The sequence below is a fragment of the Herpailurus yagouaroundi genome, unplaced genomic scaffold (assembly GCF_014898765.1).
Source record: "Herpailurus yagouaroundi ecotype Mexico unplaced genomic scaffold, PumYag 28, whole genome shotgun sequence".
In the NCBI taxonomy this organism is placed as follows: domain Eukaryota; kingdom Metazoa; phylum Chordata; class Mammalia; order Carnivora; family Felidae; genus Herpailurus; species Herpailurus yagouaroundi.
The window spans coordinates 66,887,207-66,904,334 of record NW_024412376.1 but is presented as its reverse complement, the minus strand read 5'-3'; the positions used below and the strand labels follow the sequence as shown (position 1 = coordinate 66,904,334).

Below are 17,128 nucleotides of genomic sequence, written 5' to 3'. Positions count from 1 at the left end.
TCACTCTTGCAGTGTATACCCATTTTTATTCCTTAGGCGAATTTCCGAATTTAGATTTGCTGACCAAATGGCCACAGTAAAATCAGCTTACAAAGATGAGAGTAAGTGTTCCTTCCTACATCTATCTAGGCCATGGCAAAAATACCCTGGGCTGTCTACAAATGCTCTTCTCCTATTCCATTCCAGATTGTTTGCCCTGCCTGGCAATTAGCACCCCTAAGTTAGTGCTTCCAAGGAACCTTGCCCTAGTATGGAAGAATGGATTCTGTCATGGAATTGTCCTGGCAAACAGCTTGTAAAATGAAGGATATAATTGTAGTTGGCGAATACAGAGTGAAGTATCAGTAAATACCGCACTATTCCATGATCGTTAAAATCTCCACTTGGGAATAATACATTATATATTTCAAGAAGAAAGCAGTCTGTTCTAAAAGAGGTCAGTTTGGCCAACCTGAAAATGGGAATACAAACTTCGCAGAAGACTGTTCTGACTTAGCCTAATGAATGATTAACTGGCTGAAATATCATTAAGGTTATGATTGTGTTGTATATCAAGCTTGTTTAGGGCAAATAAAACAGCACTTAGAGGATTGTGCTGAAATAAGCAGATTGCAGCAAATGCTGTTTGGCCTTTGCAATAAAATGTTTTCCTTAGCCTTTTTTTTTACTCTTGTAAGAGATAGCAAAAAAATTGATGATGGCTTTCTGTTTAATTGGGATGTATGGGGATAACATGGAGGAAAGAGGTTTTTGGATGGAGAAAGAGGAATAGGTACAATAAATAGGGATCATCCGTGAGGACTCAGCTGTCCTTTGATCCCCATCTCCTTGTTCAGTGGTAGGAAAAGTGCATAATGATCCTCCCTCAGGACAACATAATTAGGATGTATGTCTGTGGGCCAACAAAGATGGCACAGGTGATGTCTACACTGTGACCTCCATTGATCTGTTGGAAACAGCCACACGGGAAGGCCTGAAGTGCCCTTTGCTCAGAGACAGGTGGTGAGCTCATTGGGCTCCTTCTGCTGTGATAGCACTGTAGTGAGGAGAGCAGGGACTTTGAAGCCAGACCCGAGTTCATATTCTGGCTGTGCCACCTGCAAGCTGTGTGACTTTGAGTAAGTAACCTAACTTCCTCTGCCTTGTTTTCTGGTCTGAAAAATGGGGATAAAATTATCTACTAAATGAGATTGTTGTAAGAATAAAATTAGTTAGTGTATGGAAAAGGTCTAGCACATAGTTACTGCTCAATAAATGTTCGCCTCCTTCCCTCTACCCCGCTAGAAGGCCTTGCTATGCTGCAGGGAATTGTCCTCTGGTGATTCTATAGAAATCTTTAGGCATGAAATCACCTGCCAGTTGTGCCCAGGACACAGGCTTCGTGGCTCTTGGGGGCCAGCCAACTAAGGTGCAGGGCTCTGCAGAAAGATGTTTCACTGTACCTATGACAGGACGGATGCCAGGGTCTCTTCCCTGGCCATGGCAGAGTTCTTTCCCTGAAGAGTTGGAATAACCCCATTCTCATGTGGAGTATACCCCAGGTTTTGAAGAGGCTCCAAACTAGAGGGACAAGGAAAGCCTAAGGCTGAGCAGAGAACCAACCTTACCCTAGATCTGGGCTTCTGATGAAAGCACTGCTAGCCTCACCTTCTCTTCTAAATCTCCTTTGAAATGCTTACTCTCCATGGTAGACTTGGAGCAGACTGCTTTACCTGAGGGATGCTTTTTGCAAGTCTTCCCCAGGGCCTCTTTCAAAGCTTGATTGATCCCTAGCTTCTGCTAATAAACCTCTGGTGTGGCAACCTGCAGGGATCTTTGCCCTCCCAAATTGCTCCTGGATATTGATTCAACCCATCAGGACACAGATGGTAAATCAGAATGAGAGCCTTTGCCCTTACTCCCAGATCTAGAAACAATTTGATGAACTACGAGTAAGCAGTATTTATAACATATAAAATGTCAGCTCTCCCTTTGCCCCTCTCGGCCTGTGGCATGCCACATACAATTTGTCTTTGTTCCAACTGTGAGAGGACGTAATCGCGTCATTCTGGCCTGTTGCAATTAAGTGTTCTCAAAGCATATGATCAATGAGGAAGAGGAGGAGGACTGATAATAGACTAATCTTTCAAGGTCCTGCTTAAGCAATCATAGATAATATAGGAGAGGAAATTCTGGAAACCATCATTTTATGTATGTATGTATGTATGCACCCCACAACATATTTAAAAAGTTTTAATTCCAGTGTAGTTAACATACAGAGTTACATTAGGTTCAGTATTAGTATAGTATGGTGATTCAGCAGTTCTGTATATTACTCAGTGCTCATCGAAATCAATGTATCTTAATCCCCTTCACCTATTTGACTCATCCCTCATACCACACTCCTTTCGTAACCATCTGCTTGTCTTTCTACAGTTAAGAGTCTGTTTTTTTGGTTTGTCTCTTTTTCCCCTTTGTTCATTTGTTTTGTTTCTTAAATTCTACATATGAGTGAACTCATATGGTATTTGTCTTTCTCTGACTGGCTTATTTTGCTTAGCATTATACTCTAGATCCATCCATGTTTTTGCAAATGGCAAGATTTCATTCTTTTTATGGTTGAATAAGATTCCATTGTGTATATATATATATATACATATATATATGTATATATATATATATATATCACATCAAAATAAAAAGCTTCTGCACAGCAAAGGAAAACAAAAAACTAAACTAAAAGACAACCTACTGAATAGGAGAAAATATTTGCAAATGACATATCCAATAAAGGAGAAGTAATCAAAATATCTAAAAACCTTATAAAACTCAACATCCAAAAAGCAAATAGTCCAATTAAAAAATGAGCAAGAGACATGAACAAACATATCTCCAAAGAAGAGCTACAGATTGCCCACAGATACATGAGAAGATGCTCTCAACATCACTCATCATCAGGGAAATGCAAATTATCACCTTACACCTGTCAGAATGGCTAAAATAAAAAACTCAAGAAACAAGTGTTGGTGAGGATGTGGAGAAAAAGGAACCCTTGTTCACTGCTGGGAGCACAAACCAGTACAGCCACTGTGGAAGACAGTATGGAGGTTCCTCAAAAGGTTAAAAATAGAACTACCCTAGGATCCAGGAATTTGCACTACTGGGTATTTACCCAAAGAATACAAAAACACTAATTTGAAGGGATACATGCACCCTGATGTTTATTGCATCATTATTTACAATAGCCAAACTATGGAAGCAGCCCAACTGTCCATCAATAGATTAATAAATGAATGGAAGCCATCATTATTATCCTACTTCTGTCCCTATTGAAATTCAATCTTAAAGCCCCCAGGTTTTTACTTTTCTCTTTCATACACAGACAGAATATGTTGTACTTTTGTTGAGGTGAAAAATCCAAATAATTAGAACAAAGTTTTCAATGAGTTTGCTCTTCAAGCTTCTAGAATTCTCTCTAATAAAAGTGTCAGTTTAATCACTGAATCATTTTTTACATGGCTTTGTGTGGCTTTAATCTCGGGGTGTAAGCAGTTAGAAGAAGAGAGCAATATTTTAGATCAGTGGTTCTCAAGCTTTAGAGTACATCAGAATAACCTGGAGGGCTAATACAAAACTCATCTTGCCCATCCTGACCCTCAGCACTTCAGACATGGTGCCTGGGCATCTGCATTTTTAACAGGTGATGCTGATGCTGATGCTGCTGGCCCAGAACCCGGCTTTGAAAATTACTGATTTACATAATAAACACCTGAGCATTTGGAACTGTTAGAGAGCAGAACTATTTTGTAATGAAAAGTATAGCAGATTTGATGGGGGGAGTCTTGGGTTCAAGTGGCAAAATGCAGACTACAAGTGGTGAAGCAACTGAGTTTTCAAGACTCAGTTTCATCATAAAATCAGGAATGAAAATAATGCCTGTGTCACAGAATTGCGGGTAAGATGAGATAAGATCATGTGTGTGAAAGAGCTTGGTAAATGGCAAAGTACAATCTAAGTTTAACTCGTTCTGGATGTGCTTTCAGTAGTCAGTTTTTTCTTCTTAAGATTTTAACTTTTGGGATAGAAATCTTTCACCATTATCATCATCATGAAAATAGTAACAATAACCATGTCTCCCAGTCTCCCACTTGTGTACTTTTTGTGCTAGGCACTTAACACATTTTGTTTACATCTTTCAAAAGCCCCATAAAATCTATTTTATCATATAAATGTTTGCTTTCCTAAAAGGAATAGAGTCAGAATTTACATTATTTTTTGAAGATGGAGGAAGAGGCTACGATGTAAGCAATGCATGCAGTCTCTAAAAGCTCAAAAGGGCAGAGAAACGGCCTTTAGAAGGAATGCAGCGGCGCTAACACATTTTAGACTTCGGATCTCCTGAACTGTAAGATAATAAGTTTTAAGTGCATGCATTTCTGGTAATTTCTTACACCAGCAATAGGAGGCTAACACAATTAAAATTTTCAATGAAAAATTTAGAAGATTGGGTACAGAAGCGAAGTTTACATTTTTCATTGTCCAGGCAGCACATGTGAAAATCAGTTCACACTAGCAGTGTCTAGGTACCATCTCTTCTTTTTTTTTTTTTTTAAAAAATATTTTTTTTTTCAAATTTTTAATGTTTATTTATTTTTGAGACAGAGAGAGACAGAGCACTAACAGGGGAGGGTCAGAGAGAGAGGGAGACACAGAATCGGAAGCAGGCTCCAGGCTCTGAGCTGTCAGCACAGAGCCCGACGCGGGGCTCGAACTCACGGACCGCGAGATCATGACCTGAGCTGAAGTCGGACGCTTAACCAACTGAGCCACCCAGGCGCCCCGGTACCATCTCTTCTTATTCAGGTTCAGGAACAATTTTCTTGTATATTTCATTGTCAAATGTGCTCCTCCTCCCTAATTTCATAATTTCCACTGAGAGAAAAAAAGAGCAACTCTGTTATACTCACAATGTTGTGGCTCTTTAGAACCTGTTGGTGTGAAAATAGTATCTTCTTGTTTTTGCAGTTCCCTAATACCATTTATTTATATTGGTTATATTATTAGTTCTGACGATGCCACATCCATTGTGCTGCTTATGAATACTGGCTGCCAGTGAGCTGATGGTCATCAGGTGATGATCATCATAAATGCAAGTCTTAGAATAGGCAGAAGAAAAATATGAACGATAATTTCTGGTCATGTTAAATTTACCTTTCAGAATTTTATAACACAAAATAGAACAACATACCTTACAACTATGCTTTTCTTCAAGTCTTTAGGCCGTAAGCACTGCATTCCTGGGATCTCATTCAATGTTGTCTCGCTCCTGCCTTCTATACAGCCACTAGCACGTAAGTAAGAAGAATGCTCTGACTTGTACATTATGTCCCTCAAACAGCAGATGGACAGACTCAGGAAAGTGCAGATTTACCACATTGGTCAGAAGCAGGAGAGGCCATTGACTGAAGTGGCCCACTGATATTGTAGAATGACAGTCTAGAAAGACCTTACAGGAGATAGGCATAGCACTCTGAGAAAACCATGTGATGCTGGCTGGTGTGGAGCTTTGCAGAGATAGTTAGGTAAATAAGGTGTTTGAAGAACACGTATAGGTTGGAGAACATGTTATGGTTAAATGGGTTTGCTAAGTTACATTCCCTGCCTGAAACCCCACCCCTTTAGCAAGCTAGATCTTGAAACAGGCCACACAACCAGACACTTTTACCTAGGATTTCCAACTTACACTGGATTATATTGGGTTCGAAAGGTAAGGAAAAGAAACAAATTTCCAGCATTCACTGCTTTTTATTAGATTTACTTCACCCACTTAAGGGGTGTGGACTGATGTCTATGACCCTCCAGTAGGGTATTTGACTGAGTTGAGTTAGAGGTGGAACAAGAGGCTAAAAGTGTCATTTTAGAGGTGTTCCTTCATTTGGAAAGACAAGAGTAAAAAATTGATTCCTCCCAACAGCCTCAATCAAAGAACTCTATTGTCTGAATTTCATGGGGATCTGATGCTACTCTTGTGGCTTCTGACTTCAGGCATTGAGAATTGCTTCAATTCAGTTCTTTCAAAAGTTTCAGCTTTCCTTGGAGAACCATTACCCATTTACGCTGTTTCCTGCTTGCTTGGGCATTAAGTACCCTTCATTATATATATCTGCAAATATTCCTTGGTCTGACATAGTATCAGTTCACATGAATACTGGCTTACTCATTTGATTTTTAATTGGCTTTATTTTGGCCTCTGGCGATTTCTCTTTCTTAAGAGTTCAAACGTACATTTGTTGAAGCACATTTGCTTTATTTTATACATTTATAAAGATCTATACATCATACCAATACTTTATAAATAGTTTTAATCTTCATCATTCATAACTATAAAACCAGTAAGTATTTAAATCAATAAATAAATGACGGGAAAACTTTCAAGTTCCCTAGTCAGCTACCTCTAGGTCTACACACATACTGTTTCTTCTGCCTGGAATGTTCTTCTCCCTTTTCACTTGGCTAAACCAGGTATCATACTCTGAAGGAAGCCAACTGTGAACCCTCAAGTGTGAATTAAGTACCTCTACTTCCCACCCTCAATGCACAGACCGGAGATCATTGTCCCTTGTGTGTAGCTTCCGTTGGACTAGAAGCTCTGTGAGGCCAGGCCTTTTAGTTTACCTCTGCTTGGGTTGAGAATGAAATGTTTGTGAGTGAATGAAGGAACATCTTTGGTTGACTTTTGTTTGCCTATTTATTTTTAAGTGCAAATCCTTTCTCCTCCATAAGACCGTTGGCCTCTAGCCTTTATGACTTTAGCTTTGTAGCAATATGGTACAATTCCCACCGGGAGTAATGCCACCAATGGTTATCAATTTATTAATGAAAGTCTGGTAGCTAACTTATTTTTCACAGCAGGAAACAAGTATTTTTTCCTAAGATACCGTTTATTCAGCTTGTTTTTTCATGTTAAATTTTAGCTCTTGTCCAGCTGAGAATGTCTAAAAACACTATATTGAGTTTTGTTTCCTTTCAGTGGAATTACCTTCCTGTTTCTTTATAAAAATATCAATTTTATGTCAGGTGGAAAATTATGGAAATCTGTTCTTTCACTCAGTATTTGTTGACTACCTTCAAAGTACAAGGAAGATGCAGAGATGCTGGTAGGTTAGGAGGACTGTGTGATTCAAGGTGTCTTAGGGCACAGGAGAATCAAATATGTTTGAAGGCCAAGGGGATGGAGCTAGAATAGAAAAAAGAGAAACAGAGGTTTCAAGAAAGAGGAAATAATGTAGGACATAATCGTCCCTTCATCTCCCAAGAAATCTGTAACTTACTCTAACAGACTCAGTAGAGCACTCTTAGAAACTACTCCTATTGGCTTGTGTGAATGAGGGGAGAGAGAGGGGGAGAGAGAGAGCATGAGCACATGTGAGCAGAGCAAGCAGTTGTAGCTGAAGCAGTCATTAACCATGTTTTATGCCTTTCTTCCTTGGGTTATGCAGATCAGGGAGACCAGAGAATTCCTGAATTTCAGAGAGCTGATTGGTAAAAGGAGAAGCTTATTTCTTACAGTAATATGCTAGATAGACATACAGGAATATGTCAGATAAAGCCTAAAACACTCCTGTTGGGTAAGGGGAAACAGTGATATGAAGTGAAATATGGCTTTAAAAGTAATCAATGTTGGGGATATTAAGGTTGAAAGCTCTTGCGGCAGTCTACGTTTATTGCTTCCCCCCCTGCTGTCCCCCACTGTCTGGCCATGCAATCTTGTCCCTTACATGGTGATTTAGAAAGAAGAATCCTAAAAAGTGCCATTGAGATTGCTGTTAGATGATTGAGAAAGTCAACTTAGTTCCTCTATATTTTACACACACACACACACACACACGCACACACACACACACTTAAAATAAGGCAAGACAGAGAGAAATCATGCATATAATTCGTCAGATTTCTTTTGGTTTCAAATAATTATTTAGATTCCATTCATACCTTTTGTGCATATTTATTTTGAGGAAGTGGTTTGTGAACAGGAAACATAGTTTTTGTTTGTTTGCCAAGGCTGAACATAGCTTAAAATCAGAGAATATTCTCTGCAAGTTCAAAGAGTTTCTGTGAATTTAATGTCATGTGCCTTAAACATAAAAAATCATATTGTGACACTTGCATATATCAAACATAGGAATCCCGGTTTGCTGAGAAGGCAGCACAGTTAATAGCAAGGATGTGAGTTGAAGAGAATTGTCTTACAGCTTTCGTTTTCTGCAAAATGGGATGCTGTCCCCATGGATGGAATATTGAGTATCAATCAGAGCCTTCAGATGATCAGTTATTGTTTGGAGGACATCTTGATGAAATGATCACTGAACAAAGAGCAGTAACCAAGAATTAATTCTCTATTGATTATTTCCATTTTGTTTTTCTTTAGCTAGTAAAAATATTTTAAAAAGCAGTTTGGGTGGCTCAGTCTGTTAAGTGTTCGACTTCAGCTCAGGTTGTGATCTCACGGTTCATGAGTGAGTTTAAGCCCCATGTTGGGCTCTGTGCTAACAGCTCAGAGCCTAGAGTCTGCTTCAGATTCTGTGTCATCTCTCTGCCCCCTTCTTGGCTCATGTTGTCTCTTCTCTCTTTCTCACAAATAAATAAACATTAGAATAAAAAAAATTTAGGGGCTCCTGGGTGGCTCAGTCGGTTAAGTGTCTGACTTGATTTCAGCTAAGGTCATGATCTCACACTCCATTTCAGGCTCTGCACTGTCAGTGTAGAGCCTGCTTGGGATTCTCTCTCTGCCCCTCTCCCTGTTCATGCTCTCTCTCTCAAAAATAAATAAACATTTTTAAAAATTAAAAAAAAAAAAAAGCAGTTTTATTCATTGTACCCAGTAGGGGAGGAGTACTTTAAATAAAACAGAAACTCTCATGCCCCCTACTGGTCAGAAAATCTAAACTATTATTTTACATCAGCTTTCATTTTATTTTATTTATTTATTTATTTATTTATTTATTAAAATTTTTTTTTCAATGTTTATTTATTTTTGGGACAGAGAGAGACACAGCATGAACGGGGGAGGGGCAGAGAGAGAGGGAGACACAGAATCGGAAACAAGCTCCAGGCCCTGAGCCATCAGCCCAGAGCCTGACGCAGGGCTCAAACTCCCGGACCGGGAGATCGTGACCTGGCTGAAGTCGGACGCTTAACCGACTGCGCCACCCAGGCACCCCAGCTTTCATTTTATTTTTGTCTTTAGTTTTGTGAATTAGGTATAGCCTAGATATTATGTCCCACATGAAGAGGACTTGTCTAGGGCTTGTCATATTAGCAAAACTAAATAATGAATCAGATATTCTGAATTTAATTATACCCTCACACCTCTACATTAGCAGTACTGAAACAGGGTGGTATCTGGGATTTTGTGAAGGTGGGACATTAGCTATTCAGATGAACTATAGGAAAATTAACAGTAAAAACCCAAACAAAACCAAACCTGCTGGGTGAGGTAAATCTTCTCTCTAAAGCTTGTAGATAGCCCATTTGATCCACTAAGAATGGATTTTGGAACTTTTACAATTAAAATTCAAAGAAAGAACTAAATGGAATAAATACCTGCTTTGAAACCAGACAGGTCTAGGCTCGAATCCAGCTCACGCCATTTGTCAAATATTTAACTCCTAAGTCTTAGCTCCTTATGCAACAGTAAGCAGGTAATCATCACCCTCCAGAGAGCTGTTACCGACTTGAAGCACAGGAAGTATGGAAAATGTTGCCTTCATATTGGTAGCAAAGGATGTTAATAAAAAGAAGACTATTACTGAGAGGAGTCTTGACTAAGGAAAGGGTTTGATTAAACCACATTTTCTCAGCTAATATGACCAAAGGCTAGCTTGCCTACAGTCTCTCAAAGCATTGGACCCATCCTCCCTGCCTAAAATTCCCCTAATAATCACACAGTAGTCATACCTACTTATTCATTCTTCTTTTTATTCTTACAAAGCATAGCAAAATGACTAAACAACTGACAGGTGAAGAGTTTGCACAACAGAAGATCACTCTGACCATCTCTTGATTTTATAGGGATCACAGGTAGGGAAGTGTTCCTTTAAAGTGATTTTGTCATGGAAGAGTAATCTGACATGGTTCTCATGGTGGGGAGAGGAAAGACAAGAAATCAACACTCACAATTATTTAAAAGGACTTTAAAGCTAAACATAATATACACAGTAACTCCTTTATCCTAGTACAAAAATAGTGCCAGAAACTATATATTTGTTCAAATATATTGAAAAAGGTATAAGAATACAAATAGATATTAACAGTGGCTAGTGATGATCCATAAGGTTTTCTTTTCTTAAACCGTAATAGAAATTTATATTTTCAACTATTTACACTGCTTTCAATGACATTTATTAAGACATGTTTACACAGGCTTTTGAGAAGCATATGGAAGGGCCAAGTGAGCTTTAATACTTTCTTCCTTGCTCCCTGTGGTGGAGCAGTAGGGGTCCAAAACTGTGCACAATTTAACAATCTAAGAGAACTCTGAGTAAGCTCTACCTGGCTAGCAAATGGGAAAAAAAACCTATATAGTAGAATACATGACTCCTTACTTAAGGTGTTCTTTAAGCTATCAACAGGCTAAATGATCCATACTTGTTAGAAGGCAGGATGTTCACGGACAGATTCTTAGTAAGTTCCAGGTAAAGAAGATCCTTGAGGGGGAGGGTGCAGGGGCGGGGCGGGAGAAGGTCCTCAGAAAACTGTATAATATGTATTTTATAGATGAAAATGAAAGTGATATAACGTACCCTATATTTGCATGTTCAATTGGCAGGATCAGAAGCTGGTAAGTCTCTTATCCAGCACTTCCTGCAGACTGTGAGCTCCTTGAGGTCATTGCTCTCTTTGGCTGAACACAGTGCCTGACATGTCGCAGGGACTCGATAAAAGGTGGACTGTTGCATGTCTAATACTGAGACGTTAAATTATACCACCTCATTTTAACTACAGTTGTTCACAGGAGAGGACAGCAATTACACCTTTTCCTCCTCTCTTCTTAAAATCACTCTTGTAAACAAAACAAAGCAAAACAAAACAAGAGTACTGCTTGTGATGACCTATAAAGTGTTAGGAGTAAAATCTGGTGGAAAACACAGGAAAACTGAAAGTCAAACTGGAGTAGGTCTAACATTTGTGCTCTATGCTAAAGATAAAGGCACTTCCACTGCTAGGCAAGAATACATCTCTGACCAGTTTCCTCCCAGAACCCAGTATTTCCAGTATATTTTCATACACTTTCTTATCTCAGTACTCTTATTGAAGGAAACTATTCCTTATGATTAAGAGATCAGTGGTGACAACACCACTGTCCAGAGTTTGTACCTTGAGGCAAGGTGCTCAAAATCTCACAGTCACTGGTGATGCACATGAGAAGCCAAATAAATGTCTTGTTTTCAATCTTCAAAACAGGAAATGACATGTGGAATGAGATACCATGCTCTGTAGCCCAATATCCCACTTCTGACACTGGTCTCCAAGACCCACTAGGGCTTACACAGTAGCTGCCCTCTGTGACATTCTCCTTGAAGACAAAGGCTTCACCCAAACATAACTCCTTTAACAGCCCAATGTGTTCAGGCACACAGAGGTTAAGTGACTTACACAAGTTCACACAGGACTGCGACTGGCAAGCGCCAGTCTTGTGAAAAATAGAAGGCCGGACAATTTTATAGAGATTTTTTAACAACTTAGTATAATAGTGGGGACTTTTGGAGCTAAAAATTGAAATGAAATGGTATGTCATTCAGTTATAACTATCACAAAACTACTTTAATCCAGAAAAAGAATAACTTCTTGCTAGTTATGGGTAACAGAAATATACAGCAGGATGAGGGAGGACTATATATATATATATATATTCCCACCATGTGTATGTATATATATATATATATATATATATTCCCACTATGTATATATATATATATATATATATTCCCACTTGAGAAGATACTGGGAAAAATATTCACGTAAGAACTAAAGCTTTGATTTTGCCTCTGTACCAGATATTAATCTATGTATGGAATGATTTTCCTAAAAATTAAAAATTATTTGCACCAACTAACTGGTCCTAAAGAAGTACTCTTCTTAGAAGAGCTAAAACTTCCAACAACAAAATAGGCATGGTACTACCCAACTTCTTTTAATTGCTAAACTAGTAAAGTAAAATAAACCACTGTCTAAAGGTAAACCAAACAATTTCTAATCTAAATATATCTTCTTGCTTGTTAAAATGACACACATACAAAACCTCCATACATCTCAGTGGCATAGATTAGTTGGAGCTAAACAAACTACTAAAGTATATGATTACAGATTTTAGCATAACTGCTAAATCACAATGTGTATGATGTAAAGGTCATTAAAGACTGCTATTCTTTAAACAATTTTTCTATACTAAGGAATTATGTATGCATGCATAGGGGGATACCAGTATATAGATATGTTATTTTAGTAACAGCCTGTGTAATTTACACACCAGTGCCACCAAGAGGCAATCTTATAGATCTCACCTATATGACATCAAATAAAAATCGAATAACATCCTGAAAATACAAGTATTACAACAATAATACATATGGAAACAAACAGCTGATAACATTCTATACTAGCCTTTACCACTACAAAGTAATGGCAATACAATTTGTTTTGCCCTTTTTTTTTTTTTACCTGAATGGTAAGAAGTAAGTCACATTATGTAAGATACACTCTCAGAATTTTAAAAACTTAATGAATAAGTTGAATTTTAGGCAGTTTAGAGAAAAAAAAAAGGTGTTTCAGAATGCTGAACCATGGCCCCAAGAGATTTGCTATCCAATTTAGTGATAGCTAAAAACTCAGAACCTGTTTTTTGGGAAGGGGGGTGGTTAACAATTCAGACAAATATTTCTCTTCCTACTCTGCCCCAGTCCAAACATTTCCACGTATTTGGAACAGATTTTCCTTTCTTGAACCAGTTGTTCAATTCATTATCTACTTCTCCAGTACTGAATAAATGTGTATTTATGGCACATGTGTTCAATGGGAATCCATTCAAAAGGACTCAAATCTAAGACAATGTTAACATTTTCTAAATGTACTAAAAGCTAAATGAAGTGAATACCAACAATTATAAGCTCAGGGTCAACAATTAGCATACATAGCCAAACTTCTGTGATTCTAATTGACTAGTCCTATAAACTGAAATTGGGCAGTTTCTCAACTGCAAACTGAATACTCTTAAGTTTATTCAGGCCTAAGCTTTCTTATCTTACAGTGCTCCCTCAATTTAATTTTGACCCCGATATCAAGGATGGCCCTTTGCTGTTTATATAATTAAAACTATTCTTTATACTTCCTTTGACAAAGAAAAATAATGGTTCATTTTACCTTTTATCTGCAGTCATATCTCACCTCAGGTCAGTGTTCCAGTTATCGCTTTTTTTTTCTCAATTTTCTCTTGAGACTTAAACTGTTCACTTATAAACTATGGTTTGTAAGAAAAACAAGTTATTTAAAAAAGGAAGTTCAATGTTCAAAACACTCACTGACTCATAAGAGTCTTCCAACAGAATGTTTCCCTTCACTGACAGATATGGCCATTCCATTTCTCGATCACATTCATCCCTCAGTAAAGTCAGTGACCGTGAAGTCAGTGAAATCAGTGTCTTCTCCTATGGTTTCCCCTGCTTTCCATCAGATGGGTCAGATTTTATGGATAGTCTCTGGATAACATGTATGTGAAATGAAAGAGTTCTCCCCTTCCTGCTTCCTGCTCACTAACAAAAACAGCAAATCTATTAAACAATACCTTTTCTTTACAATACTGCCTTCTAGTACTTTCCATCTGTTTCAGAGTTTTAGCTTTTTTTGTTAATGCAAAACATTGCTGACAAATAGTATCCTTTCACCTTAAAATCCACTCAGCCAACACTTTATCTTTTGAAAGTTTTAAATGTCACAGAATACATTCAATTTTCTCCTAGCCTATTTTTGAGAAAAAAAAAAAAAAAAAAAAAAAAAGATTCCAAACATTCTTTACAAGATTGATAATTCAGAAAACACAAAAACAATTATTTAAAATCCCCAAGCAAAAAACCCCCAAAAACAAAAAACAAAACCCCCAAAACAACGAATAACAAAACAATCTCAGTGCAAGAATTCAACTTGCACTTTGCAGTACACAAAGTATCACAAACAGCGCTCTTATCCATGTGCTAAGAGTGGGTATCATTGATAATCTCAGATCAGTGGCATAAAACAAATATACAGAAAATATGTAATAGTCCCCTAAAAACATTTCATGCTATGTTCTTAAAAGTTGTGCAAAAATAAAAATACAGCAGTGGCAAAGTATACACTAAATCTGTACAGTGTGTGGCAAAACTAGACATATGCAGAATACACCATCTGTAAACTTCAACTCTGCTTGAATAGGCCACTCAGTTCCGCTTGGCCTGGCTGCTTTCCCCATTAATCAGCATTTTCTCCTGCTGTTCTGCAAGAGCCTGCCATTTTTGCCTGTTCTTCCTGCAGCCATCCAGCAAAGGGAAACAGTCCTCAGAAACGTGGGTCAAGGCCTAAAGAAGAAAAAGAAAGCAAACTAGAAAGCAGCGAGGAAATAAGCCCTCTCCCCAGGCCTATTTCAAAGAGTCACATCTCACACTCATTTCAGAAGCAGACCCACTGCTGGGGTTTTCACAAGTGTGTGGACACAGCCTGAGCCACTCGGGCACGCTGTTTTGTGTTTTCTATAAAATAGTTTTATACAATGTATTTAAATACACTTGCATTCAAGATTATAATAAAGATTGATTTATAATTCTGCATGGTATTATTCTTTACCAACTCTAATGCCATACATATTTAGATACAAGAATGTTCACTGCAGTTTTCTTTGAAATAGAGAAACTCTGAAAATAACATAATACTCAACAACAGGGTTAGGTATATTATGTTACTATTTTGCAGGCTTTAAAAGTACATTATGATGAAGGGGCGCCTGGGTGGCTCAGTCAGTTAAGTGTCCGACTTCAGCTCAGGTCGTGATCTCACGGTTCCTGAGTTCAAGCCCCGCATTGGGCTCTCTGTTGACAGCTCAGAGCCTGGAGCCTGCATCAGATTCTGTGTCTCCCTCTCTCTCTGCCTCTCCCCCACTCACGCTCTGTCCCTCAAAAATAAATAAGTGTTAAAGAAATAAAACAAAAAATACATTATGATGTAATATGAATTACAAAAAGCAAATTTAAGTGAAAAATATGAAAATGTCATAAAGCATATACAGTGATATATTAACAGTAGTGTCTTAGTAGAATTATAATTCTCTGACTTTTCTACGGTGAGAATATTATTACTTCTATAATATAATACTTATAAATAAATGTAGTAAAAGTACAAATCAATATTACATAGAATTTAACATCAGATTCAAATGAAATAAATCCTTGCACACATATGAAATGTAAGATTAAACCATCACTGAATTGTGAAAATGTCTGGATTAGAAGATTCTAGGGTTTGAGTTTTGACATTGTATGATAACTCTATGATAAATGCTTTTTTCCCAAATAATTAAAACTGAAGACAGTTTCCTATTCAAACTTTTAAAAACAAGGATAGTGTCTGCTTTCTGTATTTTGGGCATGAACATCTAAACTAGTAAACCAGATGTTTTAGGGAGAATATCTTTACCTAAAAAATAAAAACTCCAAGCCAGTAGGTGCAAGGAAATGGGACCCTGTAATATTTTTCCAGCTACCTTCTTTTCATCATTATAAAATTTTCCTTGACAATATGAAAACTACACTATAAGATGAGAAAAAGTTGGATACTTTTTTTTCTTTATTGAGGCCTAAACTTAGAAGAATATGCTGACATAATGTATGCACAGTATACCTCCTTAAGGTAGCACTGGCATATAATTCTTTTAAGTGTTCCTACACCAATTTGCTAGTCTAGCACACAGTGGGCACTCAACAGATAGTCACACATTGATGAATTAACGTTTTTGAAAAAAATCAAATATAAAATGTGTTCCTTGTTCAATGCAAACAGCATGTTCATCAGCCAAAAAAAAAAAAAAAAAAAAAAAACAACAACAAAAGAAAAAAGAAAAAGAAAAAAAAGAAAAAAGGCCTAGTGTTAATCGCTTCAATTTACTTGAGGTTTTAATTCATAACACAGTCTAAGTTTAGCAAGTCTAGTGTTTTTGTATAAATACCTCATATAGTTGCAAGCAGATGGCATCTATGAACCCAACTTGCATACTTGGGATTTTGTTTTTCTTCTCCCTGTTCATCAGGTCCTGAAAACACAAACACAGAAACACACACACACACACAACACACATATCTGCATTTACTTAAAGACCACAATGCAAGTTGGCTCCGAAAACATGAATCACCAGGTTAGCTGATGAAGGCCTGATACCTGCTTGTCTCCTTCCTTTGCCAGCCTCCTGCATTCCCTGCCAGCACTGTGCTCAGAAAGGCCCTGATTCTGTCTTGTTCATCCTGGCTGGCTTTTCCCACACTACCCTTGGAATTCATCACTACTCTAGAGTCAACCACTGACCTAGAGCTGACCACCGACCTAGAGTCAACCACTGCCCTAGAGTTGACCACTGACGTGTATTTGGAGAACACACAGGCTTTGAATTGTCTATTGATGTGGAATCAAACACCCTCAGCTTTGTGGGGGAAGCCACTCAGGCCCCAGCTGATTACAATTCAATCCACACAGAGAGCCTTCTTAGTGACGATTATGCAGATGTCATTCTGCTTATTCCCAGGAGGTCATGGCTGGAACACCAGACAAGCCCAGCACTCCCATGGGAAGCAATGAGTCTGTCACAGTACTTGTTTAAAATGAAGCAAATTCTCCCTTAGCTGTTAGCATTACTCTGCTACCCACGACTTTCTAAGAAGATTCTGAGCTTCTGAACGAGCCTACCATTACATTATAGGACACTGAGCTAATTGTGAAAGACTAGTGAGACAGAAGATGTGCCCAGCTGAGACTAAAGAGCAGAGTGGATGAAACTGTACACACAGAAAGGGGGTCATAACCATGTCCCATTTAATATGGGCTCAATAAATGTCCATTTGAATTAAAAAAAAAA

At 37.9% G+C, this 17,128-nt stretch overlaps 1 protein-coding gene and 1 long non-coding RNA gene across 15 annotated transcripts in view; one reads left to right on the top strand and one right to left on the bottom strand.

The window, feature by feature from the left end:
• The window catches only part of LOC121030453 (uncharacterized), a 73,063-nt gene that overhangs the window by 20,179 nt on the left and 35,756 nt on the right, over positions 1 to 17,128 (top strand). For 8 of the 10 annotated variants that reach the window (XR_005790215.1, XR_005790210.1, XR_005790221.1 and 5 more), the window contains one exon: positions 5,252 to 5,330. This is a non-coding gene — a long non-coding RNA (uncharacterized LOC121030453). Of the gene's footprint in view, positions 1 to 4,260; positions 4,385 to 5,251; positions 5,331 to 17,128 lie in introns of all 10 variants that reach the window. The other 2 variants (XR_005790235.1, XR_005790214.1) reach the window with 1 other exon arrangement.
• PDE5A (phosphodiesterase 5A) overlaps positions 9,938 to 17,128 on the bottom strand; it is a 142,856-nt gene continuing 135,665 nt past the window's right edge. For all 5 annotated transcript variants that reach the window (XM_040474869.1, XM_040474875.1, XM_040474841.1 and 2 more), the window contains 2 exons: positions 16,229 to 16,312; positions 9,938 to 14,588 (listed from right to left, as the gene is read on the bottom strand). In XM_040474869.1, coding sequence (XP_040330803.1) covers positions 14,451 to 14,588; positions 16,229 to 16,312 — 222 coding nt within the window. In that variant the 3' untranslated portion in view covers positions 9,938 to 14,450. The remainder of the gene's footprint in view (positions 14,589 to 16,228; positions 16,313 to 17,128) is intronic.